General features: G+C 41.0%; 1 protein-coding gene across 4 annotated transcripts in view; it reads left to right on the top strand.

The window, feature by feature from the left end:
• Nucleotides 1-12,331, top strand: part of LOC126266610 (cyclic GMP-AMP synthase-like receptor) — a 91,809-nt gene that overhangs the window by 74,078 nt on the left and 5,400 nt on the right. For all 4 annotated transcript variants that reach the window (XM_049970949.1, XM_049970951.1, XM_049970948.1 and 1 more), the window contains 3 exons: nt 4,754-4,882; nt 4,974-5,160; nt 8,594-8,683. In XM_049970949.1, the coding sequence (XP_049826906.1) occupies nt 4,754-4,882; nt 4,974-5,160; nt 8,594-8,646 (369 nt within the window). In that variant the 3' untranslated portion in view covers nt 8,647-8,683. The remainder of the gene's footprint in view (nt 1-4,753; nt 4,883-4,973; nt 5,161-8,593; nt 8,684-12,331) is intronic.

Raw genomic sequence — 12,331 nt, 5'->3', positions numbered from 1 at the left:
TCAATTAAATTCAATATTTCTTCTGTTACCCAAGGATTTCTACTAGCCCTCGTCTTTTTACCTACTTGATCCTCTGCTGCCTTCACTATTTCATCCCTCAGAGCTACCCATTCTTCTTCCACTGTATTTCTTTCCCCCATTCTTGTCAATTGTTCCCTTATGCTCTCCCTGAAACTCTGTGCAGCCTCTGGTTTAGTCAGTTTATCCAGGTCCCATGTCCTTAAATTGCCACCTTTTTGCAGTTTCTTCAGTTTCAATCTACAGTTCATAACCAATAGATTGTGGTCAGAGTCCACATCTGCCCCTGGAAATGTCTTACAATTTAAAACATGGTTCCTAAATCTCTGTCTTGCCATTATATACTCTATCTGATACCTTGTGGTATCTCCAGGATTCTTCCATGTATACAACCTTCTTTTATAACTCTTGAACCAAGTGTTAGCTATGATTAAGTTGTGCTCTGTGCAAAATTCTACTAGGTGGCTTCCTCTTTCATTTCTTACCCCCAGTCCATATTCACCTACTACATTTCCTTCTCTTCCTTTTCCTACTATCGAATTCCAGTCACCCATGACTATTAAATTTTCGTCTGCCTTCACTATCTGAATAATTTCTTTCATCTTATAATCTCAGCCACAATAATTCTTTCACTATGCTGTTTGTAGTCGCTTACCCGCATTCTATTTTCCTATTCATTAGTAAACCTACTCCTGCATTACCCCTATTTGATTTTGTATTTATAACCCTGTGTTCACTTGACCAAAAGTCTTGTTCCTCCTGCTACCGAACTTTGCTAATTCCCACCGTATCTAACTTTAACCTATCCATTTCCCTTTTTAAATTTTCTTACCTATCTGCCCAATTAAGGGATCTGACATTCCATGCTCCGATGCGTAGAACGCCAGTTTTCTTTCTCCTGATAACAATGTCCTCTTGAGTAGTACCCACCCGGAAATCCGAATGGGGTACTATTTTACCTCCGCAATATTTTACCCAAGAGGATGCCATCATCATTTAGCAGATTTATTATGATGAAGTATTAAGGCAACATGGTTGGCATTAAATATTTTGAGGTTCTTATTGTGCAGGCATGAAAGGGCAGTAGCTATTATGATTCATTAATAGATTGATGTGCTACATTGTGAAAAATTTAACAAGCATCAATGATTAACGTTGCAGAAGGAAATGAAAAACTTGGTAAGTTATAGTGAAGTATTCAAATTATCAGACTACTGGATGAATCCATTCTGAATTTTTGTAGTGGAAGTTCTAGGAAGTTACAGTAGGAGATAGCTACCTTTCGCACCTTCTGTTTTCTTTATCAGGGCACATGTGGAGAGTGATAATAGAACTTTGGTGTTAGCACGAGCAAGGTCTTCACAATATAAATAAATAAGACTGCTACCTTACTCAAACCTTTTGTCTGTTTATGTGTACTTAATTTCGTATGGGCGTTCTTCAAACACCTGTACCTTTGGATTGTACTTTTGTCAAACATTTTGTAGCTGCTTTCTGGCTCCTGAGTTGCCAGTGTGTTGTTGGCTGCAACTATTCACAGTTCTCTTAAAGTTATCTTTTCTCTTCCAATGAATGGCAGTTGCACCAGATTTGAAATGAAACATTGTTAGGATGCATATTTCAACATTCTAGTGATTTGCTTCTTCCCAATTTTATATCAGTTACTTGCCAGCAACCAACATGTATCTCAAAAATGTTCAGTACTTTTAGCCAGTTAAGCTTCATTATCCAGTATTTTGTATTAAAAGTATTGTAATTATATCAAACTGTGCCTCCCCCCATGAACCATGAACCATGGACCTTGCCGTTGGTGGGGAGGCTTGCGTGCCTCAGCGATACAGATAGCCGTACCGTAGGTGCAACCACAACGGAGGGGTATCTGTTGAGAGGCCAGACAAACGTGTGGTTCCTGAAGAGGGGCAGCAGCCTTTTCAGTAGTTGCAGGGGCAACAGTCTGGATGATTGACTGATCTGGCCTTGCAACATTAACCAAAACGGCCTTGCTGTGCTGGTACTGCGAACGGCTGAAAGCAAGGGGAAACTACAGCCGTAATTTTTCCCGAGGACATGCAGCTTTACTGTATGATTAAATGATGATGGCGTCCTCTTGGGTAAAATATTCCGGAGGTAAAATAGTCCCCCATTCGGATCTCCGGGCGGGGAGTACTCAAGAGGATGTTGTTATCAGGAGAAAGAAAACTAGCGTTATACGGATCGGAGCTTGGAATGTCAGATCCCTTAATCGGGCAGGTAGGTTAGAAAATTTAAAAAGGGAAATGGATAGGTCAAAGTTAGACATAGTGGGAATTAGTGAAGTTCGGTGGCAGGAGGAACAAGACTTCTGGTCAGGTGACTACAGAGTTATAAACACAAAATCAAATAGGGGTAATGCAGGAGTAGGTTTAATAATGAATAAGAAAATAGGAATGCGGGTAAGCTACTACAAACAGCATAGCGAATGCATTATTGTGGCCAAGATAGATACGAAGCCCACACCTACTACAGTAGTACAAGTTTATATGCCAACGAGCTCTGCAGGTGACGAAGAAATTGAAGAGATTTATGATCAAATAGCCCCCCCCCCCCCCCCCTCATGGCTTGTGGCAAAGGATACTTCTGGTACCACTAACTGATACCCCTCTTCCCTGTTCCACTCACATATGATGCATGGGAGGAATGATTGTTGGTAAGCCTCTGTATTATTTTTAATTTCTCAAATTTTTTCATCAGCACATTTCGTGATCTATGTGAGATGAAGTTATATGTTGTCCATCTGTTCACAGAAAGTTCTGTCTCGAAATTTCAATAGTAAATGCTTCTGTGGTTCCCAACACCTCTGTGGTGTTGTATGCCGCTGAAGTTTATTGAGTGTCTCTAATGGTCTTTCGCCGGCTAAATGATATCGTGACAAATCGTGCTGCTCATTATTGTATGTTCTCCCTCTCTTTTATCATTCCCACCTGGTAAGGGTCCCAGTTTGATGAACAATACCCGTAATCGCTCGAGCCGACACCTTGTAAGTCACTTCATTTGTGGAGGAATTACATTTCCTAATGATTTTTCATATGAATCTCAGTCTGGCATCTTTTTTCCTTCTATTTGTTTTATGTTGTCATTCCACTTAAGGTCACTCTTAATTAGTTGCTCCTAGATATTTTACGGTATGTACTGTTTCCAGCAATGTGTGATCAGGTGTATAGTTGTGCAATAGGCTATATTTCTTTTGCTATGTATGTACAGTTTGTTACATTTGTTTACATTTGTGGTCAACTGCCAAAGACTGCAGCATTCATCAATCTTCTGTTGGTCATTCTACAAATTGATACTGTCTTCCGGCATTACGACTTTCTTATACACAACCACATCACATGCGAACAGTCTTAAAGAGCATCCATTGCTTTCTGCTAGAACATTTGTATATATTGTTAACATGAATGCTCTTATCACACTTCCTTTGGCTCCTCCAGAAATTACCTGTACATCTATATATATTGTTCCATTAGGAGTGATAAATTGATTTCTGTCTGCAAGGAAGTCCTGAATCCAGTCACGAATTTGCCTTCCTGAAATCAAGGAAAATGGCTTCAATGTGACCCCCATTGTCTACAGCACTATGGATCTTTTGGAGGAACAGATTGAGCTGAGTTTCACAGGATTTCTGTTTGTGGAATCCATGTTGATTTTTAGAGAGGAGATTTTTGTTCTCCAAAAATTTCATAATTCTTGTGCATAAAACATGTTCAACAATTTTAAAACAAATCGTTGTCTATGAATAGGCCTACAATTATATGCATCTGTCCTTCAACCCTTCTTGAAAATGAGAATGACTCGATCATTTTTCCGGGCACTAGGTACCCTTCATTGCTCCAGTGAACTACAATAGACTGCTGCCAGAAGAGGAGCAAGTTCTTTCGCGTAATCTTTGTAGAATCTCACAGATATCTCATCTGGTCCTGATGTCTTTCCACTAATAAGTAATTGTAGTCACTTTTCTATTCCGTGATTGGTTTTGGAAAGAGGAACTATATTAAAATTTTTCGCATTGATACTGTTTTAGAAGAACAAATTCAGTATTCAGGCTTCTCTGTTGCCTTCATTTCCATGCTTGTATGGTCCCTTAGTGACAGAATACAGGATTTCAACCTGCTTATTGTTTTCACGTAAGACCAAAACCACTTAGGGATGTTAATCATATCAGTTGACCAAATTTTACTTTCAATGTCATTGAACGCCTCTCTCATTGATCTCTTCAGGCTCCTTTTTGTTTCTTTCAGCTTTGGTTCATCTGTGAGCTTTTGATTCCTTATGAATCTGTGATGAAGCTCTCTTTGTTTACGTAGCAGTTTTCTAACATGGCTATTAAACTATGTTGAATGTTTCCCATCTCTTAAGACCGTTATCGGAACACACTTGTCAAAGACATATTGAATGATACTTTCGAATTTGTTCCATTGGTGCTCTCCATTTTCATACTCGGCACTGAATATTTATTGTTGACTACTCAGGTACTATGCAATTTGTCCCTCTTGCTAACTAAAAGTATTTTCCTACCTTTCTTAACATTTGTTGTTATACTCGTAGTTCTAAATGCCTAATTGCTGTTACAGCCATATGGTTACTGATACGTTCTTCTAAGCTCAGGGTGAGGCAAGATGCCTTGTAGTTGATATCATGGCTCACATGAAAATGATTAAAAGTAGGTTTTTCATATCTGATTCTTTTATTTTCTTTTTAGAAATTGAGAGATACGTTGGATTTGCCAATGCTTACCAGTTATTATTTGAAGACCCTGGTAATGAAGGTGATTTCAGAGAAGGAAGACGACAGGTTTTTCCGCAACTCTTTAGTAAACCTCTTTGTGCATGTACGTTTCTTTTTCCATATGGCATTATTTTATTGATTCCACTGCTAGTCATTTAAAAATTTTCTTACAAAAAATTTTAAATAATTTTCAGATGCTGGTAGTACTCAAACATCAGCTAGGATTAGGAAGCATTAATTACTTTTGGGATGAAAACTACAATCTTCTTGAAGAATGTCGCAGAGAAGCAGTGAGGCATTGTTATGTAAGAATAAAAAATGTTGTTGAAGACATACAGAAAAATATTGAGATGGATCCATTGGTACTTGCACGTAATATCTGTTAGTATTTATTTTGAAGAAATAATATATTAATTGTAGTCCTGATTATAAACTGAAAAAAATTTTCATACTTTTAGCATAGTAGATTCAGTGAAATATGTGGAATTTTTATATTTCATTGTGATTCATATTCAGTTGTTTCTGAAACTATTGAGCCAATGTATTAAGTCGCTAAAAACAATAAAGTTGAATGACTGTTATGAATCTAAAAGCAAATTAATATCAGTACTTTGTAAGAACATTTATCTTGGAGAACAGTGGTCTTTTTATTACTTAAAAATGAACGTGAACAGTAACAACTGCAATATACACTATGTGATCAAAAGTATCTGAACAACCCCCCCCCCCCCCCCCCCCCCCCGCCAAAAAACATACGTTTTCATATTTGGTGCATTGTGGTGCCACCTAATGCCAGGTACTCCATATTGGCAACCTCAGTAGTCATTAGACATCGTAAGAGAGCAGAATGGGATGCTCTGCAGAACTCACAGACTTTGAACATGGTCAGGTGATTAGACGTCACTTGTCATACATCTGTATGTGAGATTTCCGCACTCCTAAGCATCCCTATGCCCACTGTTTTTGGTGTCATAGTGAAGTGGAAACTTGAAGGGACACATGCAGTGCAAAAGTGTAAAGGCCAACCTCATCGTTGACTGACAAGAGACCACAGACAGTTGAAAAGGGTCGTAATGTGTAATAGGCAGACACCTATCCAGACCATCACACAGGAATTACAAACCGCACCAGGATCCACTGCAAGTATTGTGACAGTTAGGTGGGATGTGAGAAAATTTGGATTTAATGGTCGAGGACTGCTCATAAGCCACACATCACATCGGTAAATGCCAAACAACACCTTGAATGGTGTAAGGACCATAAACATTGGACGATTGAACACTGGAAAAATGTTGTGTGGAGTGATGAGTCACGGTACACAATGTGGCGATCAAATAGCAGGGTGTGGATATGGCGAATGCCCAGTGATCGTCACCTGCCAGTGTCTGTGGTGCGAACAGTAAAATTTGGAGGTAATGGTGTTATGGTGTGGTCGTGTTTTTTATGGAGGGGGCTTGCACCCCTTGTTGTTTTGTGTGGCACTATCACAGCACAGGCCTACATTGATGTTTTAAGTACCTTTTTGCTTCCCAGTGTTGAAGAGCAATTCGGGGATGGCGATTGCATCTTTCAACACGATCGAGCACCTGTTCATAATGCAAGGTCTGTGGCAGTGTGGTTACATGACAGTAACATCACTGTAATGGACTGACCAGCACAGAATCCTGATCGGAATCGTATAGAAAACCTTTGGGATGTTTTAGAATGCCAACTTTGTGCCAAGTCTCACCGGCCGGCATCAATACCTCTCCTCAGTGCAGCACTACGTGAAGAATGGGCTGCCATTCCCCAAGAAACCTTCCAGCACCTGATTGAACATTTACCTGTGAGAGTGGAAGCTGTCATCAAGGCTCCGACCACCACCTACTCCAGTCCTGTAACCCGGAAGGTGTACACGATCAAAGGAAGTGCCACGTGTGAAAGCACCCACGTGATTTACCAACTGACCTGCCTACACTGTGACGCTTTCTATGTGGGAATGACCAGCAACAAACTGTCCATTCGCATGAATGGACACAGGCAGACAGTGTTTGTTGGTAATGAGGATCACCCTGTGGCTAAACATGCCTTGGTGGACGGCCAGCACATCTTGGCACAGTGTTCACCGTCCGGGTTATCTGGATACTTCCCACCAACACCAACCTATCCGAACTCCGAAGATGGGAACTCTCCCTTCAGTATATCCTCTCTTCTCGATATCCGCCAGGCCTCAACCTCCGCTAATTTCAAGTTGCCGCCGCTCATACCTCACCTGTCTTTCAACAACTTCTTTGCCTCTATACTTCCGCCTCGACTGACACCTCTGCCCGAACTCTTTGCCTTTACAAATGTCTGCTTGTGTGCGTGTGTGTGTGTGTACACCTGCCCTTTTTTCCCCCTAAGGTAAGTCTTTCCGCTCCCGGGATTGGAATGACTCCTTACCCTCTCCCTTAAAACCCACGTCCTTTCGTCTTTCCCTCTCCTTCCCTCTTTCCTGAAGAAGCAACCGTCGGTTGCGAAAGCTAGAAATTCTGTGTGTGTGTGTGTGTGTGTGTGTGTGTGTGTGTGTGTGTGTGTGTTTTATTTATTGGGCCTATCTACTGGCGCTTTCCCGCTTGGTAAGTCTTGGAATATTTTGTTCCGTAGTAAACATCAAAACATGTGAACAATATTTCCTTTCTTTCGACAACTCCCATTTAATTTTTTCTCTATGCATATGTGTTACACTTTTGAATGGACAATACCATCCTATTGCAATCAAAGCAGTTGGGCTCTGAATTGCTTTGGCATCTCTCTTCAGGCTGGCCTGACAAGGACTATACACACCAGAGTAGTACTCTAAAATAGGTAACATTACACTCTGGTATGTATCTTCCCTAATAGAGGCACTGAAATTACCCATAACTATTGACACGAGCTCTGCCTCACCATGGCCATGGGACTGTGTGTTTTTTAATGTGTCTTCTTTTACTGTAAGAAGAGTAAGAGGTCAAAGGCTGGTGTGAATAGTGTTTCCTGTTACATGTTATCATTTTCCACACATCAGTCCACTATCCATGAGTAGTTGCCTTTGTCTTATATTATGCACATAATACTGTAATTGATTATAACAATTTTGGTAAGAAATTTCAGAGTTACTGTAGAGACAAGTTGCTGCCAAATCACAACCCTTCCTTTGGCTCCACATGTTTGCTGTGTTGTCTGTTTTGTTGGAACATGCGCAGCCATCACAAATAGAATGGGTCAGATAAAATTCTTTGTGGCATTCTGGTACTTGACAGTGTACACACTTTTCCTCAATTTTGGTAACTTTTCAATTGTATGATGAGATTGTTATGCCAGACGTGATTTATGACAGGGTTTTGACTTTCACCACAAATCTTCTACAGGTTACATTTTAACTAAATGTGCTTGTTTTGCCTTTTAGGCTATATGTTGGCGATTGTATTGTAGCAAGCACAAATACTCGCTTAGCATTCTTGATAAACTTTTAGTCTGTGATTATTATCATTGTTAAGCTTATCAACAATTTCTCTTTCACATGACATAGATAATATTATGTCTGTTTCTAGTCACATGATGTAAATAATTTGTCATGTGTTGGACACCAGATTAGTTGCCTTGCCTCCTGTTAAGTGATACCCGTTTTTCTAGACGTTACAAGAACATAATTGCTGTATTATCATCTTTAGATCTTAATTGATGTGAAGTAATATAACTAAAGAAATGGACTACAGACAATTTTTGTTTTGAACAATATGTATGAAAAACAATTATTTCGAATGAAATTGTATTTTAGTTATCAAATAATAATCAAAGCATGATTATTTTTCAGTAAATGATGAGGAATTTCGGAGTCTGCCATTAGATATAGTGGAGTATGCATGATAGAAGAACTTACTTGTTCCCTGGAACAAAATCTATGGTAAGAAATATATTGTTGTTGTTGTTATTATTATTATTGTTATTTAATTTGGCCATTTCAGGACCACATGAAATAGCTGGTTTATGACTTCATACTTTTCTCCCCCTCTCCCCGAAACAATTGAATTTTTGTTTGCACTTTTATCCTGAAATCAGACCTGTTCCCTGTATCTTTATTATTCCCACCTGTTGTAAATCTTTCCCTATTCTTTTTAACTGGCTGTTGAAGTGTCCTGCCAAGTGGTGGACTAAAGCACTGATAAATTAACACACTTTCAATAACATTTATTGAACTTGAACTTAATTTAGAACCATTTTGAGGCCAGAGTCCTCACATGTAGTAAAACCACTCATGACTGCAGCACTGTTTGGCATTTGCTGCAATCTGCGCCCCTGGATATTGTAGCGGCCACAGGAGGCTTGGCGGTTAACAGCACAGCAGTCTATTGATAAAGAGCTGCTTTCAGATGATGTAAGGACACTGCCTGGCACACAACGGATATCCAAGAAATGCGCGGGTCGATTATGCAGTAGTACAGCCATAAAATGTAATACTCTGCTTTCTCATTGTATCGATTATATCACCAGTTTCTCCTTCACATCCTTGTTACTTTTAGATTTCCTAATCTGTTTTTCATAGTTTGTCTGCCTCCCCTTTTTTTAGTAATTCTTCTTTATTTTTTAAATTTTTTGTCAAACAATGGAAAATCCAGGATGGAATGTAACAATATTATGAAAAGAAAAGTTGCTGCTCCCCATATAGTGGATATGCTGAGTTGCAGATAGACACTACTAAAAAGCTGTCACAAATAAAACTTTGGCCTTCGTCAATGGACACACACAAACGGAAAGTGTTCCCCCCCCCCATCTGCAACTTCATCTCCGCTGTATGGTGAGTAGCAACTTTCCTTTTCATAATATTTATCTGTTTAGGTGTGTGTGTGGTGAGGCATTGAGTAATAAAGACAGCTGGTTTTAGTCACCACATTGTAATGCTATGGTTTTGTTTTAATAGATAAGGATTTTTTTTATTGTACATTTTAAGTGGCATGTTGTTTCCATTTTTCTGGCGCTATTTATTGTAGTCTTTTTGCTGAGAAGATTTGGTGGGATTATTTCTGGAAAGTATTTAAATTCTGAAATTTTGTTATTCCTTATTTTAATTTCATATATTTTGGTGCATCTTTAACACACATACACTGAAGCACCCAAGAAACTGGTATAGGCATGCGTATTCAATTACAGAGATACACTACTGGCCATTAAAATTGCTACACAAAGAAGAAATGCAGATGATAAATGGGTATTCATTGGACAAATATGTTATACTAGAACTGACATGTGATTACATTTTCACACAATTTGGGTGCATAGATCCAGAGAAACCAGTACCCAAAACAACCACCTCTGGCCGTGATGACGGCCTTGATAGGCCTGGGCATTGAGTCAAACTGAGCTTGGATGGTGTGTACAGGTACAGCTGCCCATGCAGCTTCAACACGATACCACAGTTCATAAAGAGTAGTGACTATCATATTGTGACGAGCCAGCTGCTCAGTCACCATTGACCAGACCTTTTCAATTGGTGAGAGATCTGGAGAATATGCTGGCCAGTGGAGCAGTCGAACATTTTCTGTATCCAGAAAGGCCCGTACAGGACCTGCAACATGCGGTCGTGCATTATCCTGCTGAAATGTAGGGTTTCGCAGGGATCGAATGAAGGGTAGAGCCACGGGTCGTAACACATCTGAAATGTAATGTTCACTGTTCAAAGTGCCGTCAGTCCGAACAAGACGTGACCGAGACGTGTAACTATTGGCAACCCATACCATCACGCCGGGTGATATGCCACTATGGCGATGACAAATACACGCGTCCAAAGTGCGTTCACCGCGATGTCGCCAAACACGGATGCGACCATCATGAGGCTGTAAACAGAACCTGGATTCATCCGAAAAGATGACGTTTTGCCATTCGTGCACCCAGGTTCATCGTTGAGTACACCATCGCATGCGCTCCTGTCTGTGATGCAGCATCAAGGGTAACCACAGCCATGTTCTCCGAGCTGATAGTCCATGCTGCTGCAAACATCGTCGAACTGTTCGAGCAGATGGTTGTTGTCTTGCAAACGTCCCCACCTGTTGACTCAGGGATCGAGACGTGGCTGCACGATCCGTTACAGCCATGCGGATAAGATGCCTGTCATCTCGACTGCTAGTGATACGAGGCCGTTGGGATCTAGCACGGCGTACCGTATTACCCTCCTGAACCCACCGATCCCATATTCTGCTAACAGTAATTTGATCTCTACCAACGCGAGCAGCAATGTCGCGATACGGTAAACCACAATCGCGATAGGCTACAATCCGACCTTTATCAAAGTCGGAAACGTGATGGTACGCATTTCTCCTCCTTACACGAGGAATCACAAAAGCGTTTCACCGGGCAACGCCGGTCAACTGCTGTTTGTGTATGAGAAATCGGTTGGAAACTTTCCTCGTGTGAGCACATTGTAGGTGTCGCCACCGGTGCCAGCCTTGTGGGAATGCTCTGAAAAGCTAATCATTGCATATGACAACATCTTCTTCCTGTTGGTTAAATTTCGCGTCTGTAGCACGTCGTCTTCATGGTGTGGCAATTTTAATGACCAGTGGTGTTTGTAAACAGAAGAATGCATCACTGTGATCAGCATTACCTATATAATGCAGCTAGTGTCTGGCGCAGTTGTTAGATCAGTTATTACAGCTACAATGGCAGCTTATCAAGATTTAAGTGAGTTAGAATGTGGTGTTATATCTGCTGCATGAGGGATGGGACACAGCTTCTCCGAGGTAGCGATGAAGCAGGGATTTTTTCCTTATGACCATTTCACAAGTGTACCATGAATAGCAGGAATCTAGTAAAACATAAAATCTGACATCACTGTCAGATCCTGCAAGAAAGGGACCAGTGAAGACTGAAGAGAGTCGTTCAGTGTGACAGAAGTGCAACCCATCCACAAATTGCTGGCGATTTCGATGCTGGAACAACAAGTGTCCCTCCCCAGTGGGCTCGCCACTCTTTTACGGGTTCATGCTTGGCTACCACGGGCCCCCAGCTTTTGGAGCGTTTTTCCCTTTCCATCCTGCATGTCTGTCCTCTTGCTATTCTTTTTCCCCTCCCTAGGGAAACATGTCTGGGATGTTATTGGGAGTGTTCTGCATTGTCTGTCGCTGACGTAAGAACAGTCTCACCTTTGTTTTTTGCTTCTTTCTTTGTTTCCCTACTCTTGTTCCTCCACTTCAGCATTTGAGGTTCCTCTTTTTCTTCTTCCTCCCTGTGCACTCCTGCAGGCCGGCTCACACGTCTGACATGAAACAAGTAACTGGTTAATGCATAATTCCCAGCCCTGGTTTGGCAGGTAGGGTTCGCATATATCCCCGGTACAGGCCAGGCCCAGGGACAGGTGGCCTGAGCTGCAACCTTCCCAAGTTTCCTACTGGTCTCTGTCAGATGTTAGGGAGTTGTGAATAATCACTTTAAGGCAGGTGCAACCCCCTTGTGAAGGGAGCCCCCAGTTGGAAGGAGGGCGCTATTGGAGGCGCTGGCAATCGTGGGGAATTTTCTCACAATGAGTCAGTCATCTCCCCAATCAAAGTCTATGAATCAT

Source organism: Schistocerca gregaria, chromosome 4 (genome assembly GCF_023897955.1).
Source record: "Schistocerca gregaria isolate iqSchGreg1 chromosome 4, iqSchGreg1.2, whole genome shotgun sequence".
Taxonomy (NCBI): Eukaryota; Metazoa; Arthropoda; class Insecta; order Orthoptera; family Acrididae; genus Schistocerca; species Schistocerca gregaria.
The sequence above is the reverse complement of the archived record's forward strand: the minus strand, read 5'-3'. Positions and strand labels throughout refer to the sequence as shown.